The following is a 10,076-nucleotide window of genomic DNA, read 5'->3' as shown; positions in this document are numbered from 1 at the left end:
TAGGAAAAATGACTGAGTAATTTCAAAGATGTGTTATTGATTAAAATTTTGTTGATAAGTGACTTACACTGAATGTTAGGCAAATGACTTTCTGGCAAGAAATGCCTATAAAAGAATGATCAAATTTACCAAAGCATTTCTGCGTATCAGTTGCTTTGCTATGTGTTCAGTGATTATTCAAGATTATGGAAACTGCAAAAATTCAGGTGGGAAATGTCACACTGCGAGGAGTAATTACCATTTTGATGAACATAGAAGAACTTCCCAGCTGATTCTTTACAGTTACCTTGAGGTGCTAAAAGCACGGTTTTAAACTATGTGACTTCAGAAATCTATTATTTGAATATAATATTGATGTATCAGTCATAAGCTAATCTTTAGTATAAATTCAAGTTATTTTAGCCAACATATTGTACTGTATAGTTTTAGAGTAATGAAACCGGAAGGAGACCCTCATCACATTGAAAATGAGAACATTGGTCTATAGTACAGTCAGGGCTGGTATGGGTAAATGTTTCAGAAACTCTGGCTGTCCATAGACACTTGGGTTGCTCCCATCTCTTGGCCATTGTGAATAGCGCAGCTTTGATATGGGTGTTTTGTTAGATATTTTTAAGAAAGTAAACCGTTTTTTTCCTTTCTTCTAGTACTTGTATGGTTTGATTTTTTTACATTTAGGTCTTTGATTCCATCTGAGTGTTATTTTGGATTATGATGAGAAGTGTGGACCCAACTTTATCTTTCTTCCCCAATGATTCTCTATTTTGTTTCAATGTCGTCTATTAAAAGTTCATTGTTTCCCAGTGATTTGAGAATCGTTTACCATACATTAAATTGGGCCTTGTATGGAATTTCAATTCTCTCTTTGATCTGCCTGTCCTACCCACGCCAATGGCACACAGTTTTGGGGCACACTTTAATACCTAAAGGAGAGTCTCTGGTAGGGTGGAGAATGAGGAGCCTTACTCTGGGGAGAGAGAGGTCCTTCCATCACTCCCCAGAGCGGGTGGAGGGGAGACGGAGGAATGGATGGCTTGGAGGAGAGAAGAAGCTCACCCTGACTCCCAGGATGGTGGGGATGGGGATTCACTTGTCCTGGGGAAGAGACCCCACTTTCCTGGAGGAGCTCACACTCAGTCCTGGCACACATTTGCTGTGTACTGAATCATGTTTAATGAACAAATGAGAAATCGGTTATTTCCACTCTAGATGTGGATGTTTATTAAGGCTCTGGGAACCGCCCTGGATCTGGGCTCTGCCCCAGAGAAGGGGAGTCAGTGACAGGGCGTGTCACTCCAGCCCCCACTCTTTGAAGCGTCTCATCGTTCTCCGTATCCAGGGCAGGAAGCTGGAAATCCTGGTGAAGACTGCTGGAGGAGTCCCAATCCTCTTTCCGTAGGAGACGATGCCCTGGGCCACGTTGTTACACACAAGGGGGCCCCCGGAGTCCCCCTGTGGGCAACCAGAGGAAGGGACACTAAGCCGGGCCTCCATTCTCCAGGCCTCCCCGCTCCTGCGGCCCTAAGGCCCGCCCTCAGAGAAGACAGGGGTGGGTGGGCTCCTTCCACTGCTGGCTGTGTGTGAGATGGGAGGGGGAGGGGGAGCAGAAGTCGAGCTTCTGGATTTTTCCATCACTGGGCTTCAGCCCTGGCAATGGTTATTCTCCAGAACAACCCAGGTCAAGGTACCTTCACCGGCCCCAGGAAAACACTGCACGTGTATGTCCTGTGTCTGGTGCACCTGCTATCCCCCCAGAGACCGGATTGATGGGGAAAAGTCCCCCACCTCGCTCTGGTCTGGGCCCCAGACTGAGGCCATGGGGATGTAGTCTGTCCCCACTGCCCAGTCTGCCCACGTCCCTTTGTCTTGGACAGTGTCGGCAGATGCCCGTGGTCTTACCAGGAAGGCGGATTTCCGCTCTCTTGGGTCGCCCACACAAATCTGTGTTCGGTCAGTGTAGAACATGAAGAGTCTACTGCACTCCTCACCCCTCTGCACTCTGATCCATACATCCTGGAGAGTGTCTGTTCTCCTGTCCAGGCCGACAAGGCCCCAGCCGGCCACGGTGCACAGGGTCCCAGCACTCAGCCTGTTCTGGGTCTGAGGCAGAGCCACCGGCCTCACAGCTCGATTACGTCTGACTCTGCTCCTCAGCTGGCAGGAAGCACGCAGGCACTCAGGGACTGTCTATGCCGTGCTCACCCCACGCCCACCACCACCCTGGGAGTCTGCTCGGCTTCCCCCTCCCTGGTCCCCCAAGCTGGGAGGGGGCAGCCCGGGTGAAGGACCAGAGGGTCGGTACCTGCAGTAACATGATGTCATTCTGGTTGTTCTGCTGATTGTACCTGGGGTGGGGGATGGCTCTGAGCACCGGTATGCGCTGCTGAGTCCTTTCCAACCTACTGACGTTGTGGGCCCCCAGGATGACACTTATTTGGCTGCAAAGGAAAGGGAGCCCAGAGGTAGGTCTGAGCTGCAGGAACTGCAGTCCCCGATGCAGGTCACGTGACAGCCCAGGGTGGTGAGACCTCAGCCAAGGGAACGTGGGGACAGGAGGGCTCTGGGACTGGGCTCTATGCCCTTGGCCTCCACAGCCTTGAGCTGGGGGTGGTGGGAAACCCAGGGACCTTATATTTGGCCTCCCCTACAATAAAAAAGGAGCTTGAATTCATATTTTGAGCCCCAATGCGTGCCTTCCATCTCCCCATCTTGCTCTTTTTGATCAGGTCCTGCTTTCTCCCCATTTACAGTGGCCTGCTCCCTGCCCCCCAAGCCCTACCTGCTCTTTTTTCACCCCTTTATTGCTAGAACCCTGCCTTTCAATGGCTCCTCTCAGGAAGTCTTCTGGAACTGCTTTGCTGGTGCCCAGAAGCCCCTTAGTGCCTCACCTTCCCAAACAGTGAGCTGCTGTCATCACAAAGTCTTCTCGCACCAGGAACCCCCCACAAGTTTTCGGACGTGGAGTTGGGATCTGAACATATGCCATGTAAGGGTGGGAATGGGGCCTGGCCTCTTGGCCTCCGATGATCTGCCCTGGAAGGAAGCATTAGGCACTTATCTCTGCACTGACAGGTGTGTGGGCTTCAGCTTGGTGGCTCCAGGAAGGTTAGAAAATGGCGAGGCAGGAGAGGTGCTGCAGGGGCCGGAGAAGCCGGTGGTTCATGAGAATTGGGTCTGCAGGGCACCAGCCTTGGGGGGAGGCTCCAGGATTCTGCAGGAAACGCTGCTGGCTCCCCATCCCGGCCTCAGCTCCCTCCCACCTCCGCACAAGGCAAGGCCAGCTGCAGCCTCCCATAACGAGGAAGGTTCCTCTGCTGTGGGGACAGCAAATCCAGAGCCCTCTGCGCAGCCTCTCCCTGCAGTGCCGTGGTACTTTCTTCCTCAGGGAGCCTCCCAGATCCCTGTGAGTCCAGCTCACGGTCAGCTCATGAATTTAGGGCTCTAAAGATGAGCTGGCGGGCCTGCTATTGCTGTATCTTTATCTCCGAGGCTCTGCCACAGGAGCTGCAGACTGAGTTCAGAGAGCATGTTTGTATAGCAAGTAGTACGTGCCAGGACGACTCCAAGAGTTTTATGTGCACTAAGTCATTTAACTCTCATATCAACTCTCTGAGGTAGGCCTGATATAATGCCTGTTTTATAGATGATGAAGCTGAGGAACTTTGAACTCATACAAGCTGCCCAATGATACAGGGTTAGGAAGTGCCTGAGTGGTCTGGCTCCAGAGTCTATGGGCTGGGGTCGGCCTCTGAGGATGGGGACGGTCACTCACCTGCCCTAGCCCTGGGCGGCAGGAGAAGGACCACCAGGAGCAGGAGTGGCTGCATCTTCCTGGGAAGTCTGCCCAGTCAGTTGCTGCTGGTGCTTCCTCCTGCCAGACTTTGAGCCCCTGAAAGAGGAAGGAAGGGTGCGGGTGGGGGCTTGAGAATTCGCATTCCCATTCTCCTGCTGCTGTGATAGGTTTCATCACCCAAGGCTGCCCAAGAGGCTTGCCCACCAACTGCCAGTGATCTGGGGGAAGACAGTAACGCAAGCCTTCATTACAATATCCCGCACAGCTGCTGAGTCAGTGCTGGCCGTGGAAATGGGAACCCAGGGCAACAGGGATGGGGACTGGGTCACTGTGTCCCAGAACCTCAAACCCACCTAATTCAATAATCCCTACAAGCATCAAAGCTGGGAGCTGTCTATTTCCTCCTTCCTCTCCCTCAGGGACTGGAGCCTGCATGTCTTCACCCTTTGGTCTTAGCCCCCTGTTGAGACCCTTGCTGCTCCCACTTCTTTCTAGAAGTTGTCATGCAGATTGAGTAGCTCTCTCTCCTGAGTGTGTGGAGGAGAGGACACTGTCAGGGAAAGAAAAGGGAAGAATGAGGCTCTGCCACTGACCATTACACTCTCAGGTCACTTGAGCCCCAGCAAACTCTCAGTGAAATCTTGACACTGTGGACGACTTCTGTTTTCCTGCTTCCTACTCAAGGCGAAGGCCTTTATGTTCCAGAAGGTTCTCTGCATGCAGAAAAGGCCTAGTGACTTGATTTTGTTGCCAGCCATCAGACCCTGGTGGAAAAACATCTCAGATCCTATTCATCCATGGTATAAGAGACCCATCAACCTAATCCCATCTCTGCCCCAGGGGTGATAGCTCCTAAGAAGGAGGTCCCTCACTGCTGTGCTCCCTGTAACACATGAAGAAGTGGACCCAGGCATTCATCATTGAGAGAAAGGCACGGCAGAGTCCTGCAGAGCAACACAGGGGGCTGTGAGACGCTCTCAACAATACTTAGAAGATTCTCTGTTGGCACAGAAAGCACTACAATATAGTAAAATTTTTGCAAAAGTATCAGAATTGAAAGCTAATACAATTCTCAGTCTTCTATGGATTATTATAAGCCCACATGAAAATCTTATAAAAGTTAAGGATCCTCTCCCTATATATAAATATACACAGGTTATAGCTTATTTTCAGAGCTGCCAAGAACTTAATCCTTCCTCTAATGCACGGTTTATGATTGCAACCTCATGAAATTTCTTCATGCATCTGAAAGGTAATATGCAGAAAACGGGAAAAGAAACGAAAATAGTATAACAGCTTTATTAGTGCCTTAGCATCTGGGTAATTTTAATTTATTGTTAATTAAAGATTTTCAACACTTTATTTTATTTTTAAAACTTTAATGTAACTTTTTTAAAAAGTAAAGGATAAAGAGTAGCATGCGAAGAAATGGAAGTCAAATATATATGCTCCCAATGATCTGAATAGAGATGTGGATAGGGGATTTCATTAACAGTGACTAGGATTTCATGCCGATCTTCCCACCAAAAACAACCGAAAGAAACCTGTTTAAAATGGCTAAAAACCTTAAAAGCCTTGAAGAAATGCCAATGTAGGAGTGAATACCAGGCCAAAACTGAAGGAATAATGGGTGTCCAGTTAGACAGTTACTATCGTTCTGTGGAAATTTGCTGAACCCACAAAATTCGAACTTCTGTTTTAATGAGCATATAAAGTGAGAGGTATAGAAATCAAAGAGGGAGGAGATATGGGGATATATGTATATGTATAGCTGATTCACTTTGTTATAAAGCAGAAACTAACACACCATTGTAAAGCAATTATACTCCAATAAAGATGTTAAAAAAATAAATAAATTTTTAAAAATAAAATAAATTAAAAAGAAATTAAAAAAAAAACAAATCAAAGACCAAGACCCACACAAGCAGGTCTAGTCAAACCCTCCTCACAATAAGCTGGGAACTGAAAAGTTTACACACTCAAAGTAACAAAGAAGAGTTAATGGGCAAGTGCTTGCATGTAATTTCATGAAAGATGGGAATAGTACTGGACTTTCATAGACTCCCATACCTTGAACTTCGATTAATGTTGTTATGGACTGTTTGCCAAAGTAGCTGGCAAAATCAAATGCAAATGTAGAGGAAATTCACTTAATTCCAGTGTTTGAATTACACCTGAATATTGTTTTTCAAGTACAATGACAAGCATATAGTCAAATATAAACAGATCAACAAGCAAGCAAAGATATAAGACACCATGACTAATATACAATAGATGATAAGAGAAAAAATACTTTAATTATTGGGATAATACTATTAGTAAAATAAAATATAGATTGCAAAAAAAATTATGCTGAAATAAAAACAAGCTTTAAAAGCACTCCCGTGTTATGTCATAATTCTAGTTATTACTTTAAAACGTATATCTCAGAAATAACTAAATTTCCTTGTCAATTGCATTATTATGAACTTTCATCAAATCTCTAACCGTGGTCATTTTTAAGTGTTTTGTCATTTACAGACAGTTCTGTGTGTACTCTGATACTTTTGCAAATATGTTCCTATAAAAGGGTTTCATCTTCAAGGAATTCATGGAAAAGACTCTGACAAGTACAGGTTTCTGGTAACTGACTATACTGCTGAACTGAATGAATAAGCATTTTCAGAACTCTAATGGAAAACTGATGAATTCATAAAAGTGCTAACAAAAGATCAAGATGAAAAAAAAAACTAAGTACATGGGACTGAGTGAACTGATGAGGATGATTATAATTTTTGTGACTTTCTGTTTGAATAAAAAAAAAATCCCACAAGGACTCAGAGGCAAAAAATATACAAATCAATTTTTACTGCAAAGTAAAGGAGCTGTTACAGTGGAGGATTACTGGACTGAATGTCAATATTATGACATAGTGTGTTTCGTGTTTGGTAATTGCAATCATTGTTGCTTTTGTTGTGGTCATCCATTTACAATGCTTGGTGTCAGTTTATTTATCTCTTGTAAAAATAAAATACAGTGTGTGTGTGTGGAAAAAAAAAAAAAAAAAAGCACTCCCGGGAACATTAACCTTAAAAAAATGACATCTGAAAAAGAGCTAAATACAACTTCTAAAAGTGAGAAATATGAAAACACCAAAATTAAAGTCACAGTGAATAAAGTTAATAACAGATTAGACAAAGATGAAAATAGAATTACTAACCTGAAATGGCTCAGAAAAATTGTCAAGAATAGAGCACAGACAGGCATAAAGATAAAAATATAGAAAATAGTAGAATTAGAAGGTTGAAACCTATGTTGAATTAAAGTTCTAGAAGAAGAGAGAGAGAATGGGGGGGAAAAGTAATATATAATGAGATAGTGCTTCAGATTTTGTTAAAACTGATGACAAAAATGCAGTTAGAGGTTAAAAAAATACAAATAAATCTCAAGCAGAATACAGAAAAGAAATCTATACCTAGAAATCAATATTATATAGAAATAGCAGAAATCTTAAGGACAAGTAGAGTAAGATAGATTACACGCTTTCAAATGAATGGCAGAGCAAAGGCAGAATTTTCAACAGCAGCAGTGAGTGGATGCTACTCAGGAAGAAATGTCTTCATAGTCATTTGAGAAGATTTTAAAGCACATCTTATAAATTGATTAGTAATGTTACAGAATTTATGAATAGCTGATGAAAAAAACGAACACATATAGAACATCTTACCCAACAAAGGCAGATTACACACTTTACAAGCGCATATAGATGTTGACCATAGATTAGGCCATAGATTAGGTCTCAAAAATGTTTAAAGGATTAAAATGATACATCATTTTTCATAGACCACAATGAGTTTTAAGTTAGAATTTCATAACAAGAATATGAGCAGAAAATCCTTATATTTTTAAAACTAATGAAATAGACTGCTAAATACAGAGGATCCTTGAACAACAGGTATTTGAAATGGACAGGTCCACTTACATATGGCTTTTTCTCAGTAGTAAACACTAGAGTACTACACTACCCATAGTTGGTAGCAAAACCACAGAACAGAGGACCAACTATAAGTTATACTTGGATTTTCCACTAGGTGAAGGGCCGATGCCCCTAAACTCCCACGCTGTTCAAGGGCCAAATGAATCATGAGTAAAAACATAATGGAAACAAAAAATGAGTTCAAAATGATTAATAATGATGAAAATAATTTATAGTAAAATTTGTTGGGTATATGTGAGTAAAGATGAAACTTGACTAACACTATACCTCAAATTAATTAATTTAAAGGTAAAAACTTAAAACTTTGGATATAGGAGAATTTCTTTATACACTTAACATTGGGAAAACAATTTTATACAAAATATACAAAGCACTAACCATCAATAATAATGCAAAAATTGATCTACATTAAATGTTTGTTGTGTATATATGAATAAAGATGAAATTCTGGTTACACAGGACATTTTTTGAATTTTTGAATTTTATTTTATTTATTTTTTTATACAGCAGGTTCTTATTAGTTATCCATTTTATACATATTAGGGTATATATGTCAATCCCAATCTCCCCATTCATCACACCACCACCCCCCGCCGCTTTCCCCCCTTGGTGTCCATACGTTTGTTCTCTACATCTGTGTCTCAATTTCTGTCCTGCAAACTGGTCATCTGTACCATTTTTCTAGGTTCCACATATATGTGTTAATATATCATATTTGTTTTTCTCTTCTGACTTACTTCACTCTGTATGACAGTATCTAGATTCATCCATGTCTCTGCAAATGACCCAATTTCGTTCCTTTTTATGGCTGAGTCATATTCCATTGTATATATGTACCACAACTTCTTTATCCATTCGTCTGTCGATGGGCATTTAGGTTGCTTCCGTGACCTGGCTATTGTAAATAGTGCTGCAATGAACATTGGGGTGCATGTGTCTTTTTGAATTATGGTTTTCTCTGGGTATATGCCCAGTAGTGGGATTGCTGGGTCATATGGTAATTCTATTTTTAGTTTTTTAAGGAACCTCCATACAGTTCTCCATAGTGGCTGTATCAATTTACATTCCCAACAACAGTGCAAGAGGGTTCCCTTTTGGGGCTTCCCTGGTGGCGAAGTGGTTAAGAATCTGCCTGCCAATGCAGGGGACACGGGTTCAAGCCCTGGTCTGGGAAGATCCCACATGCCGCGGAGCAACTAAGCCCGTGAGCCACAACTACTGAGCCTGCACGTCTGGAGCCTGTGCTCCACAACGGGAGAGGCCGCGACAGTGAGAGGCCCGCGCACCGCGATGAAGAGTGGCCCCCGCTCGCCGCAACTGGAGAAAGCCCTTGCACAGAAACGAAGACCCAACACAGCCAAAAATAAATATAAAATAAAATAAAATTTAAAAAAAAAAAAAAAAAGAGGGTTCCCTTTTCTCCACACCCTCTCCAGCATTTGTTGTTTGTAGATTTTCTGATGATACCCATTCTGACTGGTATGAGGTGATACCTTATTGTAATTTTGATTTGCATTTCCCTAATAATTAGTGATGTTGAGCAGCTTTTCATGTGCTTCTTGGCCATCTGTATGTCTTCTTTGGAGAAATGTCTATTTAGGTCTTCTGCCCATTTTTGGATTAGGTTGTTCGTTTTTTTAATATTGAGCTGCATGATCTGTTTATATATTTTGGAGATTGATCCTTTGTCCGTTGATTCGTTTGCAAATATTTTCTCCCATTCTGAGGGTTGTCTTTTCATCTTGTTTGTAGTTTCCTTTGCTTTGCAAAAGCTTTTAAGTTTCATTAGGTCCCTTTTGTTTATTTTTGTTTTTATTTCCATTACTCTAGGAGGTGGATCAAAAAAGATCTTGCTGTGATTTATGTCAGTGTTCTTAACAAAAAAAACAAAAGAACCAGTGTTCTTCCTATGTTTTTCTCTAAGAGTTTTATAGTGTCCAGTCTTATGTTTAGGTCTCTAATCCATTTTGAGTTTATTTTTGTATATGGTGTTAGGGAGTGTTCAAATTTCATTCTTTTACATGTAGCTGTCCAGTGTTCCCAGCACCACTTACTGAAGAGACTGGGTTTTCTCCATTGTATATCCTTGCCTCCTTTGTAATAGATTAGTTGACCATAGGTGCATGGGTTTATCTCTGGGCTTTCTATCCTGTTCCATTGATCTATGTTTCTGTTTTTGTGCCAGTACCATATTGTCTTGATTACTGTAGATTTGTAGTATAGTCTGAAGTCAGGGAGTCTGATTCCTCCAGCTCCGTTTTTTTCCCTCAAGACTGCTTTGGCTATTGGGTGTCTTTTATGTCTCCA

General features: G+C 42.6%; 1 protein-coding gene across 4 annotated transcripts in view; it reads right to left on the bottom strand.

The window, feature by feature from the left end:
- Positions 1–1,167: 1,167 nt before the first annotated feature.
- Positions 1,168–10,076, bottom strand: part of LOC118890520 (cathepsin G-like) — a 29,551-nt gene continuing 20,642 nt past the window's right edge. For 3 of the 4 annotated variants that reach the window (XM_036843491.1, XM_036843492.1, XM_036843493.1), the window contains 6 exons: positions 4,387–4,506; positions 3,773–3,889; positions 2,889–3,033; positions 2,303–2,438; positions 1,900–2,154; positions 1,168–1,452 (listed from right to left, as the gene is read on the bottom strand). In XM_036843491.1, the coding sequence (XP_036699386.1) occupies positions 1,291–1,452; positions 1,900–2,154; positions 2,303–2,438; positions 2,889–3,033; positions 3,773–3,827 (753 nt within the window). In that variant the 5' untranslated portion in view covers positions 3,828–3,889; positions 4,387–4,506 and the 3' untranslated portion in view covers positions 1,168–1,290. Of the gene's footprint in view, positions 1,453–1,899; positions 2,155–2,302; positions 2,439–2,888; positions 3,034–3,772; positions 3,890–4,386; positions 4,558–10,076 lie in introns of all 4 variants that reach the window. The other variant, XM_036843494.1, reaches the window with a different exon arrangement.

Source organism: Balaenoptera musculus, chromosome 2, assembly GCF_009873245.2.
Source record: "Balaenoptera musculus isolate JJ_BM4_2016_0621 chromosome 2, mBalMus1.pri.v3, whole genome shotgun sequence".
NCBI lineage: Eukaryota > Metazoa > Chordata > Mammalia > Artiodactyla > Balaenopteridae > Balaenoptera > Balaenoptera musculus.
The sequence above is the reverse complement of the archived record's forward strand: the minus strand, read 5'-3'. Positions and strand labels throughout refer to the sequence as shown.